General features: G+C 40.7%; 2 protein-coding genes across 2 annotated transcripts; both read left to right on the top strand.

The window, feature by feature from the left end:
- Positions 1-1,305: 1,305 nt before the first annotated feature.
- On the top strand, positions 1,306-3,702 carry LOC125384426. Its single transcript, XM_048403497.1, has 2 exons — positions 1,306-1,642; positions 2,620-3,702. The coding sequence occupies exons 1-2, from the start codon at positions 1,402-1,404 to the stop codon at positions 3,009-3,011; spliced, it is 633 nt and encodes a 210-aa protein (XP_048259454.1). The 5' UTR covers positions 1,306-1,401; the 3' UTR covers positions 3,012-3,702.
- Positions 3,703-4,213: 511 nt separating this feature from the next.
- Positions 4,214-6,750, top strand: LOC124120155. Its single transcript, XM_046482892.2, has 2 exons — positions 4,214-5,791; positions 6,107-6,750. The coding sequence occupies exons 1-2, from the start codon at positions 5,293-5,295 to the stop codon at positions 6,583-6,585; spliced, it is 978 nt and encodes a 325-aa protein (XP_046338848.2). The 5' UTR covers positions 4,214-5,292; the 3' UTR covers positions 6,586-6,750.
- Positions 6,751-15,384: the final 8,634 nt, after the last annotated feature.

The raw sequence follows: 15,384 nt of genomic DNA, 5'->3' as shown, positions 1-15,384 counted from the left end.
TAAGGAAGAGATCAGAATCAGTATCTATTCAGCCACAATACATTAAAACACAGAATGCATGCATGAGGTGACATGTATTGACGATCCAGGTAAGATACACACACGCCAGCATACACCCATCTTCCCAAGGCAAGAGAGTTAACTGACTATACAAGTCCAGTTTCCACCCTTGCCGAACTAGGCTGGTATTATGGAGTTATATTTTGGCTGGATTAACGAGTCTGTGAATAGTCCAATCAAAAGCGCGCAACGAAGTCGAAATCCGGTTCGTAAACTGTCGTGCAGATTTCGGTAGATTGCAGTTTTATCACAATATAGATCTTGATTATCGATCAGATCGTCCTGACCGGGAGCCACCATTTTGTGTGAAGCAAACGCAAGTGATACGAGAGGTGGAATCTGGTTGGTCCATAGGAGAGGCTTAGAAGGGACATAACTGTTATAGCCACTGGTTGCGCTACGATCGAGCCCAGTAATTCCAGCCTAGTTCGGCAAGGGTGGAACTGGACATTTAAAGTCAGTTAACTCTCTTGCCTCGGGAAGACACCCGTCTGTGGGATAGGTCGTTAAGTGGGTCATTGGTATGCCCAATATCTATTTATGTTGAAGGTTGTCGTGTTTCAAGTCAAACAGGTTTTGATTCAAGTCGTACAAAAACAGTATTGTCAGCGTCTTACAGTTTTTAATCACCAACTCACTCGAACGCAACAAAAAAAATAATTATTCTCCTCTTTCGCAACAACGTCCTAATATATATTACGTATCAACGCTATTTGGGATTTTCCAACTCTCCTGACTTCGTAAATGATTTGAGGTGCGCCACTCGCTGGCCTATAAATGCGAACATCGGGCATGCAGATATATCAACTCGCTCTTCATACGAATAGACATCTAGCTGCTGTTTTGATAAAGGTGTCTATTGTGTTTAGGCGCTCCCATCAACTACCAAGAAACCATGTTTAAGCTACGTCTGTCTAAATGTCGAATTGTTTTATATAAAGGGGTGATATAGCCAAGAAATGATAATTCAATGACATTTATAACACGGTTATTGTCGAACATTAAATATTACAGTGTATTCCTATAGTTTTAAAACTTGTTTGACGTCGACAAGGTATCAATCTGTACAACCTAGAGTTGGTGTGGTGACCTCACTAAGATTGCTGGGTGATCACTGGAAGAATGGCGAGACACCCGATGTTATTTCAGATTGTATTCTTAACGTGTGTGTCATCCGCATTTACATTGACAACGTTCAGGTGTCACAACGACCTGTGCGTGCGGGGCCAGTAATACTGTCAAGACAACAGACAGCGCTGTTATCATTGCAAGGACGTTTTCCATCTGTGTGGAACAGATAAGATCCCACTTACTTGTGATTCGTACTGTACCCGTCGGACGATGTACCAACGAGAAGTAGCATATAATTCTACAATTCAGGAATTGTATGGACGCATTCGAAACGTAACCAATGACACAGATCTCAACAGAAAACAATTGAAGAAATGGGAGTTTGATGATTCTGTGATCAGGTGGAAGTCAATCGCTCTAGCCGTTGCTAGTCTGTTCGTTGTCTCAATATTCCTGGTTATAGTACTTGGAGTGAAATTTTGCAGATACCGTACGCTACTAAAACGAAAAGGTTAGTACTCTACTGTATTAATATGTACATTATCGTTGGACTCTTTATTAAATCAACGCTTTTAGAGAATTTACGTCATTACGCACCAGGCTATTTTCTAGCTATATGACGGCGGTCTGTAAATAATAGAATCTGGACCAGACAATCCAGTGGTTGACATCGATCTACGCAACTGGGATACGATGACATGCATCAACCAAGTCAGCGAGACCGACCGCCCGATCCTGTTAGTCGCCTCTTCCAATCATGAATTGCTGACGACCAATTCTAAGGGGAGATGATTTTTAAAAAAACCACCAGTCTCACTGATTTGTCACTTGCATAGACCGATGTTCATGAATGAAGAATATCTTTTGACGGTATGAGCAAGCGTAACCGTTGTCAAGCCGTTGTTCATTATATTTTCTTCAATAACAAAAGCGCTTTGATTGGTACTCCCATCATTCCAGTTGACGAGTGTCAAGTGTCGGGTTTTCAAGTATCAACAACTTTATGTCCACATGCATATCATCCTCGATTATCCAGTGCATTGAATCTCGATTCTATTAGGATATATACGTTAGACCTTGTCGTCAACATAGCATCGTTTTTTATCTCATTTGAATTAGACTGAAGCAGTCACCAAAGAAGACTAAATAAAATACCTCGGATTTCTTCATTTACTTTTAATTTCATACAGGAAACAGGTACTTCTTCCAGTCTAGATTTGAACGAGACGACGCTAAAAAAGCCACCCAGTCAAGGTACATGTCATAATCGAATGGAGATAAAATATACTGGATATCCATTGTGCATACACATCATATCGTGAAATGGATCGTTATAGACCCAATACAGGCATGCAAACAGAAAATAGTTCTACTCCACTTTTGGCAATATTCCAGTAATATCACGGCGAAGGACACATACAAAAAAAGTGACGCATACAAAACATAGCGTAGATGGCAATGGTTTATTTTACACCTATTTGATTTCAGGAAATGAGCAGAACAATCTCGTTGAAGACCAAACTTACGGAATTGGACGCGATGCCACAGAATTGAAATGTCTAATCACTGTAGCTGACAATGGCGGAAACAGAGACAGCCAGGTATCTGGCGATAGTGCTTTGGACTCCACGGCCTCGTATTCTGACAGTTCCTCAAGTCTACACAATACACAGAGCCCAGGTGGATTTTCTGTTCCTGTACCGGAAGTTGGTGAACCACGTAGTGGAGATCAATCAAACACGAGGCTCTTGGCAGCAAATAACTCTAATTCAAATAACAGTGCTTTTCTTACTACTGCAGAGCAGCATACATTCAGACGGTTTCATAATAAGTTTTTCCCTCCCTTTGTTTTGTACAGGATACGAAAATTATCGTTATAATGTATACATGTATTTATTGTTTTATTGTGTCTTATAAGTATTAATGCGAGGCGTTGCCTTTAGAGTATATAATGTTCATTTTATATTTATATATTCAGTAAACTACGGTTATAACGAACTCGAAGGGACCACTAATTTTAGTACGTGATAACCGTAGTTCGTTATAAGCATATACACAGCATTTATACAACAAATCGTCGGGACTAAAAAATAAGTTCGTTATATCCGTCAGTTCGTTATAAGCGTGTTCGTTATAAATTGTACACCGCTTATGTAACGTGTGACACGTAAATAAGCTATTTTTATCTGTGTGTATTGTATAAAGATGAGGATGCTGTTGGCCGACAACATTTGAAAAGTCGCCAGCTGTTGTGGAAGTTTCGCGCATTACCGATACATACTCAACACATACGCAACATTTATTTATATTTATTCTATTGTATGGGCCTGACAAAGCATCCTAAGAGTACAAGGGGCGGCTCAAATACGAGTGTGATGCACACCCTACATGTCGAACCGGGTCATCTGTGGCAGCTTGCGTGAGACAGTCCATATCAGTTTGACCTAGGTTGCCCCACCTACAACCGGTGTGTACAACTCTTTTATCATATAATGGGTAGGATAAAGCCAACGGATAAACCGCACTCTCCTACCCAGAGTTCCATGTACCCGGCAGCCAGCCAGCATAGTAGCACAGGAACTCGATGATAGCGTGTATAACATAATATATTCGTAAAGAAAAAATCACACCCCTCTATAAACATATAGACAAGGTCTTTATGAATATGGAGGGATGTGATTGTTTTCTCTATACGATTATATTATGTTATACACGCTATCATCGAGTTCCTGTGCATAGTACCTCTGCCACAGACCCGTGAAGATTCCGGGGTAGAATAGGTCTTCAGCAACCCATGCTTGCCGTTAAAGGTGACTATACTTGTCGTAAAAGGCGACTAACGGGATCGGGTGGTCAGGCTGGCTGACTTGGTTGATACATGTCATCGATCCCAATTGTGTTGATCGATGCTCATGATATCAATCACTGGATTGTCTGGTCCAGACTCGATTATTTACAGACCGCCGTCATATAGCTGGAATATTGCTGAATGCGGCATTAAACAACAAACAACAAACGTTAATATGACAGTCATAGTCACAGTTACAGTTAATATTGAATAGTTTCTTGTTTTTATTTTGGTCTAATGAGTGAATGTTATTTAACGCCGCTATCAGCAATTAATATTCCAACTAATATTCGGGGTAGGGCGATGGGCAGGCAGCCACATTCTCGACATCCCAGTAGTGTAATGACCTCATTTTACGATAACTCCGTACACACAAACCTTACCACATGATGTGATAAAAAATCATAAAATCCGGTTAATGATAATTTGTCCTGCAACCAGAGTATATGTATTTCATGAAAATAAAATTTAACAAAGCAAGGTTAGCTAGCTCTGTTCTAAATCAGCATTTAGGAAATGAATGTCAAGAGGACGTAAAGGTAAAGTGTGACAAAATAGGTCACATACTATATGTTAGTCTAATATATAGAAGCGAATACATTGCCTATGAGCCCTAATATAATAATGACAACTCTCCAGGTGTAAATCATATATCAGCCGGTTTCTCAGAATTCTCAGCTACAATTGCGAAACATCGACATGTCCATAGGTATAGCAAGTTGAAGGTAGGGCAGCTGTGAATTATTAAACGGATTTTTTAAATGTATGCCACACCATTTGTGTGTAAATTATCCAGCATGGTAACTGACTACGGTAACATACTATTCCTGTTCCTATTGATCATGTATGTACCACATGACCTCGTGACAAGCAGCTATATTGCATAACGCCTTGACGTTAGGTTCATATAAAATTAAACGTGTATGTTGTACAATAAATGCATGACTGAAAATATGTTTGTATTGATATAATATCTCCTTGTTGCTTGCCGTCTTATTTACGAATGTCATCAATAATAGTATCCTCGCATATGCATTGCATTATATCGAATGTTCTAGCTCCACGCGGGGTAAGCTTTATAAATAGATTGGGTTTTCCAGGTTTTTTAAGGGAAAGGGGTTTTCCCATGTGCGATATAAGCAATTTCAGGCAACTTTTGCCATTTATACACGGACCCTGTTGAACGTTTGATGTGCAAGTAGTGCCTTCCTGTTGATTACATGTTTCTTCAAAAAAGATCGGAACTTCATACTACAACACAGTAATCACGTGTGTCGTTGCAACGGGATTGTTGACAGCGAGTTCGTTCCAAGATGGTGTCGCCCAAGTTGTACCTAACGTGTTTCGTTGTTCTTTCCATGCATACTGGACTGACACATGGGTTTCAGTGTTTCCGAGACAGTTGTGAAGCCGGCCGGCAATACTGTGTGCAGGAACGAGAGCGATGTTTTCTCTGCTCGGACAGGGAGAGTGAATGTGGCCTGGCCACCATGCCCAGTGACTGCGCTGCGTTCTGCTCAGAGGTGGTGTTGAGAAAAAGATTATCGGAAATAAACGAAACAAACTCGAAACTCGAAACACAGGAATTGCAGTGTATGGAACATTTGAACAAGAGCCACGCTGAAATCATGCAACTCAGTGAACAGATCACTGACACACAGCAAAAATATGGAATTTTGAAAATCGAAAATACAGAGCTCGCGAAACAAATTTCTGAGCTACATAACAAAACGGAGTCAATGAACGTGTCGGAGAACAGGAACACGGAAATCCATTTGAAGAGGATAAGTCATCTCCAAAACGAAATCAAAGGTATATGTTACTATTTGGTAATGATTAAGATGGCATTCATGTATTGATATAAACGGTATGATAAAAACAACAATGCACTCGCATATGTGGGGAGGATTGGTTTTTCCCCTCCCTCTTTGTAACATTTGTTCACGCCTTCAAAACTTTCTTACGTTGATTGGTCTTAGGCATTTTTTGCGTTGCGTCACCTTTATGACGCATATGCATGCTTTCCTCAATGGAAGGTCATGGTCACAGATTTATTGTCTGTAATGCACACACATTTCATGTGGAGTATATATCTTACTCGATTCTGTTTTGCTTCATTTGTTTCAGATTGGAAAATTGGGTGTGTCGTTGGATGGGTTCTGCTATTGCTCAGTATTGTTTGGCAAACGAAGAAATGTCTACTCCGTCAGTTCAAACGCAAAAAGAACCTACCCGACGACGAGAAACTACTTAGCCAAAACGAACTACACGCAGGTGCAAGGGAACCTGAATCGGTAGTTATAGATATGAACAAAGAAGAAATGCGTGTATCTGAATATCAAGACTCTGCCATGGGATCCGCATCTTCCCTAGACAGCGAGACTCGTGACAGTGAGGGCGGGAGGCAACACACTGAGGTCAATTTAGACAGCCGGCCAAAGAAGAGAGCAGGCCCGACCTCCGATAGTGGATGTGAATGTGGACACCCCCATGGAACAGGAGTTAAACCCTGTAAATGCAACCTTCCTGTTGCCCCAACTAAGGGAGAGAACTCTGAGCGTGCTGCTATGGCGGTGAACCCGACACCAATAATGACTGTCGCGTAAAATCGCAAGGCTTTATTAAATTAGATGCTGTAATTGAAGTAAGCCACGTTACACATAGACAATGTCCCAGTTTCATACATGGCACGTCTAAACCTGGGCTGGAATTATCATTGCATTGTACATAACCATCATTATTTTCTTATAATAAAACAATGTAAATAATCATTTCACTTGTGGTTGATTACAAACAAAAAAACTGGGACAACAGATTTTGATCACCATAGAACCGTTTATACCACAGGTATGATTTCCTGTATAATGTGTATTAGCAGTTGGTAAGTTTAACGTCAAATGCCACTCGCGTGTTGAGATCAAAACGGAACAACGGTCAAAGGGAGGTAATCAACAAACTAAAAGAGTCACTCGTACAATCTACCCTTTAGCGTCAGAAGTAAACGATCCATCAGTTTATTTCACAGAAACAGAAATTATTTATCAAGAGTAAGTAGGTGAAATCGTTACCTTACTACAACATATTGTACCAGACGTGGCTGTCACGTGAACATATAAAGTTTTGTTAAGAAACCGAATTCACAAGAAGCTAAACAATTAGATCTAACTTTCTTTCCAAATAATGGCTTCTGAGAACACTGTTTACGATGGCTCATGTTTCTGCATAAATATCTCCTCTTTAAATATTTCGCAGGGAGAGGCCCTGCTGTGAAGTTCTTATTACTTCTCCATTTTGTGTGAAGAATATGTCTCATAAACGTGGCAGGTTTTTTAAATTACATTATTATCATTTTACGTGCGCCTCGTGTTCCTGTCCTTCAATAGATTATCTCCCTTAGACCGTTGTTGATTTCCCTGTGATCTCTGTGTACCTCTCTGTGACATTTGGGTTGGACAGAAATGATAATAGAACATTTACATTGGCTTCTGATTTGTAAATCAATTACTTCTTTATCGTTATTTACGTCAGCTTTGTCTATACAAATACAGACAGAGAGCCGTGACACGAAGCAAAAATGTTTTTGAACCACATTGTCTCAATTTATCGAAATCATTTCGCTATCGGTAGTTTTCCAGAACCATGCTTGAAAAAAACAAGTTAGAGGAGAATAACTTACTTGCTAAACATCATCCAAGCCATAACACTTCGAACTTCATGTCTATATCAATCATATAGATGTATATCATCAAGGGGCGATCCCACTTTAACCATTTGTAACGTGTGTGTGTGTGTGTGTGTGACCCAGATGCCTATTCAAAAGATCGCAAACGCTGTATATAATCTATTATATTAGAGAAAGGCGGGTGCCTTTGAACTCGACTCAAGTGTTTACTCCGCCATGTTTGGTATCAAACAAAGTCGTACACGTAACATGAAGTTCAGTTGTTTCGTATAACGTTAAACAGTCCAGCGCCATGACCGTGGAACATATTTATTTTATGAAAACAAAACCAATCTAGATAGAAATGTATAGAGATATATAGATATGGATTAACACTGTTGGCGAACGTACCCTATGTTTGTTTGTTGTTCATCAGCACTCAGCAGGATTCCAGTTTTATGATAGCAGTCTGTAAATAATCGAGTCTGGACCAGACAATCCCGTGATTGACATCATGAGCATCGATCTACACAATTGAGATCAATTACATGCATCAACCAAGTCAGTGAGCCTGATCATCCGATCCCATTAGCCGGGCTTGCCCTCATTTCGCCTACACCTCATTTCGCCTACAATAATTCAAATGCTTAATTGCCTCGCCCCTATAATATGAATGGGCATTGTCCATCTCAGGCTGTTAACTAATCCAAGCTCTACTCAAATCCAAGCGGCATAGAGGTTCAAAGTGAAGTTTTTACAACCTATGATGAAGAAGTAGCTGCGACTGCCCCTTCTTTTGCAAGTGTTCAAGCTTCCCTGTACAGAAACAGAGCCAAGACTATTCCACAAGTTCCAGAAACCAGAGAAGCAGTCAACTTGGAAGGAACGTGGACACAGACAGAAGATGGAAGAGACTTTCTGTGCATCAATGACGGGGAAGACGACAGACTACTGGTGTTTGCTACCACTGAGATGTTAGAAATCATGAGTGACTCTGACAGTTTGTTTATGGATGGTACTTTTTTTGTTTGTCCTAGCTTGTGGCTCCAAGTGTATATTATTCATTGTCTTGTAAATGGTAAAATGTATCCTGTTGCTTTTTCGTTGCTTCCTCACAAGGCCAAACAGACATATGTTAGACTATTTAGGTTGTTGAAGGACACAGTAGGAACCAGAACTGGCTCTTACGACAAGCATATTCGCCTTTTACCGTACCCTATGTAAAGACATGTCCCTAAAATACATTTCAAGTGATTCCGTGACATTTGATTCGCTAACCAGGCAATTTCTTTTGTGTTAATATTTCCATACACTGATAAAAAATAGGGAACGCCTTTCTGTTTCCTGAAAATAGAATAGGAGGGGCTCGTGTTGGATTATTGCGCAAAAATAATTTCGTTTATGGATGTTTATAAATGTAAACGCCGATAAGGTCATTTTGTGTATATCTGCCTTGTGTGCACACCGGTTTATGCTTTATATAATTCTTAAATAAAGTCTGACTGCACGATGTATGTATCGCTCATCAAAAGTATATTTAGCTGACGTTAAATTCTGTTTTCATTGTTTATTATGAAAATAGGTAATAATAGACGTTTACTGTCACTAATGAGATGAGTATAGATACTATACATACATGTGTATGTGTGACCTTTAAAGTAATGCCGGTATTATGTTGCTAGCCCACTGAGATATCATGTCGCACTTTAACATGATATTAGTGAAAAGCATTATACTGACTCCGAGCCGACCAGTGCTTGTTTTATCTTTGAACGTCTTTTGGTATGACGCTGTCAGTGCGTCGAACACCGACGTCCGCGCTCCGGGCAAGCGTTCTATTGACAAAACAACGGGGGCGGTCTCCGCAGTGTGTTACCGGGTGTGGCCAATTGTTGTGTCATCATGTTCCTGATGGCGTCGGTTGTGTCAGACCTTATCATTCGCTGACTTGACCCTTGTTTGTTTATTTACTGGCGGTATAGTTATATATTTGAAATATTGTCTCACTGCGACGTCAAACACCATTCACTCACTCCTGTTTCCAGCCTGTTCTTTCAGCGCGACTCTTCTGTTGTACGCTCAATGCTTGCCTGTCTGTGTCTGTCAGAGAGCATCTGCTTAAACATGTCCAACACAAACAACAGCCACTTGAACTGTCTTTACTTTTCCCATGTGCAGACTCATATAAGCTGAACATATTTGTAAAGTTTATGTCATGCGTACATGTGTGCGACTGAAGTCCATCTGCCCGCGATCGCTGGTACCTATTTCAGTGCTTAGTGTGCGTTTGTTGTTTAACGCCGGTGCTGCGGGTTCAAATCAATCTCTTAAATGTTCACTCTAGAGTGAGTTGAGCCTTGGTTCAAATCACTCCATGGTGCATTCAGGGGTGGGCCTCCTACAACGCGCTTAGCAATATTCCTCATATATGACGGCGGTCGGCAAGGAATCGAGTCTGGACCAGGCAATCCACTGGCTGATATCGGCAACGATCCACGCCATCAGCCACGTCTGACCACGCGAGTATCCTCTTACTTCCAATACAGGTTCAGCAGTATCTAGGATTCGAATTTGTTTGTTGCTTAACGTCGCACTCAGTGAGTGAGCGAGTATGGTATTACGCCGCTTTTAGGAATATTCCAGCAATATCACGGCGGGGGACACCAGAAATGGGCTTCACACATGTACCCATGTCGGGAATCGAACCCGGGTCTTCGGCGTGACGAGCAAACGCTTTAACCACTAGGCTACCCGACCGGCCCTCGCACTCAGTAATATGCCAGCTATATGACAGCGGTCATTGAAAAAAACGAGCCTGGACAAGACAACGTATCTGAGAGGACACAATCTACCCCGGGTCCCCATGGGGAGAACGTATCTGAGAGGACACAGCCTACCCCGGGTCCCCATGAGGTGACTGTATCCGAGAGGACACACTCTACCCCGGGTCCCCACGAGGTGAAAGTATCTGAGAGGACACAACCTACACCGGGTCCCCACGGGGTGAAATTATCTGAGAGGACACAGCCTACACCTGGTCCCCACGGGGTGAAAGTATCTGAGAGGACACAACCTTCACCTGGTCCCCACGAGGATAACGTATCTGAGAGGACACACTATACCTCGGGTCCCCACGGGGAGAACGTATCTGAGAGGACATGCTCTAGCCTTGGTCCCCACGTGGTGAACGTATCTGAGAGGACACACTCTACCTCGGGTCCCCACGGGGAGAACGTATCTGAGAGGACACCCTCTACCCCGGGTCCCCACGAGGTGAACGCATCTGAGAGGACACACTCTACCCCGGGTCCCCAGGAAGTGAACGCATCTGAGAGGACACGCTCTACCCCGGGTCCCCCCGAGGTGAACGTATCTGAGAGGACACAACCTACACCGGGTCCCCACGAGGTGAACTTATCTGAGGGGACAAAACCTACCCCGGGTCACACTTGCCGTTCATGCTTATTAGTTTCAATACTTTGTTTACTTGATGTACATATAATATTTACAAGTTTTTAGTAAATAACATTTTTAAATTTGAAGTGCTGTATAATATTAACTTTACAAACAATATGTTTTTCACATAAAACAAACAAGACAAATTAATTAATATATGTTTTAAAGCAAAAGGTATCCATCTTCTCATTTACAGATAAATGTTATTTTTATGTAAGATTACCAAGGAAGTTAGGACATTTGTTTTCAGATCCATACTCTTCTGTCCCAATTAGCAGATTCAATTGGTGTATTCTTATTATTCTGGACCAAAGCTTTCACTTAAAGGAGAGATCACATCATTCAGACAGCCCAGTGCAATGAATTCATCAAGTAAGAATTTTAGCTAAAATCACAAAATAATCTCTCCAAACATTCACATTCTACAGATGATAAATGAGAACCATATGGTTCCATCTCCAAATGATTTGGAACAAAGTTGTCCTATCTCCTTGTCACATGACCTGTTTCAAGAATTTAATTGGACTCGAACGTAGAACATTCTGGTTTAAAGCCACTTGGTTTTTTGGACGTAGAACCACTGAAAAAAACCTACTTTCCAGCAATCGGGACTTCAGGAAATTTTAGAAAAGCACCCATTTGGACAGAAAATGCAAAAACATAATTTTTGGTAAAATGTAGACATATTATTAAGGCGAATTACTCAAACGTTATCCAAAGGAGGATGCCGCATTTTTAAAAGGAAGGGGTTCACAATAATCAAAATGTTTCTGCCCACAACATATTACATTTGGTTTTCATATATATTATGTTATTGGTCTGTAGAGTACTTACACGTATATGAATAGTATATGACTCGTTAACGAGCTTATAGATATACTCTGTCCGACTAATGACCACACACAACTTAAACATGCATTTCATTACGAATATAGTGTAAACCTTCAGATTTACACACAATATACATAGGCGTAGAAACTGAATAACTCTACGCTCATATTTGATGACCCGTGTCATGTAAATATGTTGCTTGGGGAATCTGCCACATCCACCCGTGACATGCCGTTAAATAATGTTCTTCCAATTCTTAAGAAATATTTACGCATGAACAGATTGCATAACTTTACAATGAGACGTATCCCAGATTTCTGAAGCGTAGTATAGAATGGGAGTTATCATTGAATCAGTTATTTCAAATTGTACAACTGATGTTGCCAAAGCTCCTTTGAAAACAATTTACAGATAAAACCGCCTTTCTGGCCTGTGATGCTGAACAGGCTTGAGCTTTGGTCTGTACACGTTTGGGTGCAACCTCTAATCCTACGTATCTGTAGAATGAGAAAGTTTCAGTAATTTCACCCCTTCTCATTAGAGCGAAATGGGCCACCATTTCTAAATATATTCTGCAAAAAAAGAAGAAAAAGAAACGCAAACGTAGTAATATCGTAAATATCTGAGTTTTGCTGACATCCATATAAATTTAATACCAAAAATGAATTGTTCCTAACAGCATTGATTGGAATTGATTTGTGTGGAAAGAATGAGGTACTGCAGAAATTTGGTGAAAAGATGGAAAAAACACAACATGAAAGCCTGGCGCCGAAACACACCATCATGTAATGTCCGTGCAACGTCACTTTTTGGGCTATAAAAAACCCGTTGGGTTTTCATTTGATTTAGCATGTCTAGATTACTGCAGAGAGTCTTCTTTTTATTATATTTGAATTGTAAAAAGCTACAACATCCATACAAAACAAAACAATGGAGATTGAGTGCCACGAATAATGCATCTTAGTAATATTATGATATTCTACAACGTCCTAAACGTTTGCGCTCATCCTTAAGCAGGTTCTGAAAAGAGTACTACAGCTAATAGACATATATGACTGGACGCCCAACCCTCCACACTATTATCTCTTCTCAATATATGACAATATGTGTTCGGATGCAGTTGTAGTGGCGTTCATCTGTGTCCAACCTGAGACACACACAGAAACACGGAAATAATTCCATGGCAAGAAACACGAAGATGACCAGCCACTGGTCCACCATCCAGACATATTACCCTCATTGTTACGTGTTTAACATAAACACTCCGCTTGTTTAACACATACGACGATAACTACGATAGCTCGCAGCTGCCATCGGTGGTTCAAGTCAAACTCCTGAATATACCGTTATCATTACCAGCGTAATAACGAATGACCCTACATGCTTATAACTTAGGTTTGTTTGTTTGTTTGTTTGTTGTTTAACGCCGCACTCAGCAATATCCCAGCTATATGACGTATCTGGACCAGACAATCCAGTGACTGACATCATGAGCATCGATCTATCTACGCAATTGGGATACGATTACATGCACCAACCAAGTCAGCGAGCCTGACCACCAAATCCCGTTAGTCGCCTCTTACGACGAGCATAGTTGCCTTTGACGGTAAGCATGGGGTGCTGAAGACCTATTCTACCCCGGGTCTATACCTTTGGTGTGTGAGTTGACTCATTTGCAGAGTTTAAACTAAACCTTGAACTTTTACCATTTTATCGATATTACAGCTTTTGTCACACGACACCAGTGCCTCATGGCGTCAACGTGGTGGCCGCGTTAGACCGAGTAAGTGCGCGTATGGGGTGAACTGGTTCTCGTGGTAGGGGTCAGTTTAGCACTTGTGGAGGTGAATCACAGAACGGTCTAAGAAGTCTTCCACTAAGCCTGATAGTAATTTTTGAAAACGTTTTAACCTTTCAGTTTCAATCTCACAAAATGCTTTGAGCGGAAGCATGTTAATGTACTCATCAAAACCTTCAATAAACGTTGCTTTTAGACGTCGAGATTTTGCAAGAAATCTGTCAACGCTTAGCTCGATCTTTCCCAGGAAACCGTGAGCACCGCATTTGCGCAAGGAACCTTGGCGTTAGCTGTATGATTGCCAGATTTTGAACCAATCAAACCGTTCCTATGGTAACACTAATTGTGACCGACTGAATAGTTATATGGTTTCCCATTGTTTTGTTTATTTAGAGTGTGAAACGGAGGTGTGTTTATTAGGATTCACTTAGGTTGTTCAGCCAGCAATTGTCAGGGAACACTTTTATTACACATTACAGGTTTAGATGTTGAATAGTCTTTCTGTGTGAGTGTATGTCATTCAATGAGTGAGTGTACTTGGGAATCTGTGAATGAGTGAGTGTGTATATCAATGAGTGAGTGAGCGTGTGTATCTGTCCCTGTGGTAGTTAGTGTGTGGGTGAGTGTGCCTGTGCATCTGTGAATGAATGAGTAAGTGTGCCTGTGAATCTGAGAATGAGTAAGTGGGCCTGTGTATGTGTGAGCGTGTGAGTGTGTGTATCTACCCCTTGTAGAAATATAACAGCAGCTATTCTCTCAGATCACAGAATAGGCAGCATAGATTATACCTTTCTTATTACTCTTATTTGTTCAGACTTTTCGAAAAGAAGGAAACATAATTAACCTTTGTATCTTTATCCACATTAGTTAAATGTAGCATTTTTTGTATCAAGAGCATTTTTTGGTTAACTTCTTACTTTAGAACTTTCCAAGAAAACCAAGACTTCCTATCCATCTTCCCATTTCTGTGTATAAATTATCATTGCTTAGGTGATTTCATGAGATTCAATACGCTACAAAAGAGCTCCTTGGTGCTAATAATCTGAAATTCGATATGGTTTAAATGTCTGTTCAATAACGTAATACAGTACAAGAAGAATAAGACGCATACATCGACCAGGACGTTTGCATGATATTCTCTACATTTAATTCATTTAGAGGCTGCTAGGGTCTCTTTATTAATCTGTTTGACCAGATACTAAATGTAAAAAGATTGTAATTGGGGAAAGAGAAGAACATAGAATAGATAGAGAACAGAAGCGATAGGAATATTCACAATACGCCAACGACTGTGGTATGTGTTAGTCGGAATACCGCCTTCTTACTGCATGGCAAATTTCATAATACTACTACTGGCGTAGTAACCGCAAAAGCAATATGGCTGAATGGCAGCCTTGTTTCAAATATAATCAGAATTCCGTGTTTACTGTTTAGAGACATCATCGCTGGGGTGTTTCAGCATATGTCGCAATGTAAAAATTAGCGACGGACGGACGACGGAAACACACCTCGAAATATTATCACTTGAAATTTATGTCCACGTGACCTTATACAAATCGCTGTCAATTCTTTACTTTGGTGAAGAAATCTGAGACACAAATACACTAAAGTGTGGCCTCGATCACGAACACTAGAGTGCCCTGTTATTACTGCCGGGTT

Source organism: Haliotis rufescens, unplaced genomic scaffold (assembly GCF_023055435.1).
Source record: "Haliotis rufescens isolate VD_foot unplaced genomic scaffold, xgHalRufe1.0.p SCAF_3, whole genome shotgun sequence".
Taxonomy (NCBI): domain Eukaryota; kingdom Metazoa; phylum Mollusca; class Gastropoda; order Lepetellida; family Haliotidae; genus Haliotis; species Haliotis rufescens.
Note: the sequence above shows the minus strand (reverse complement) of the source record. Positions and strands in the feature narration are given on the sequence as shown.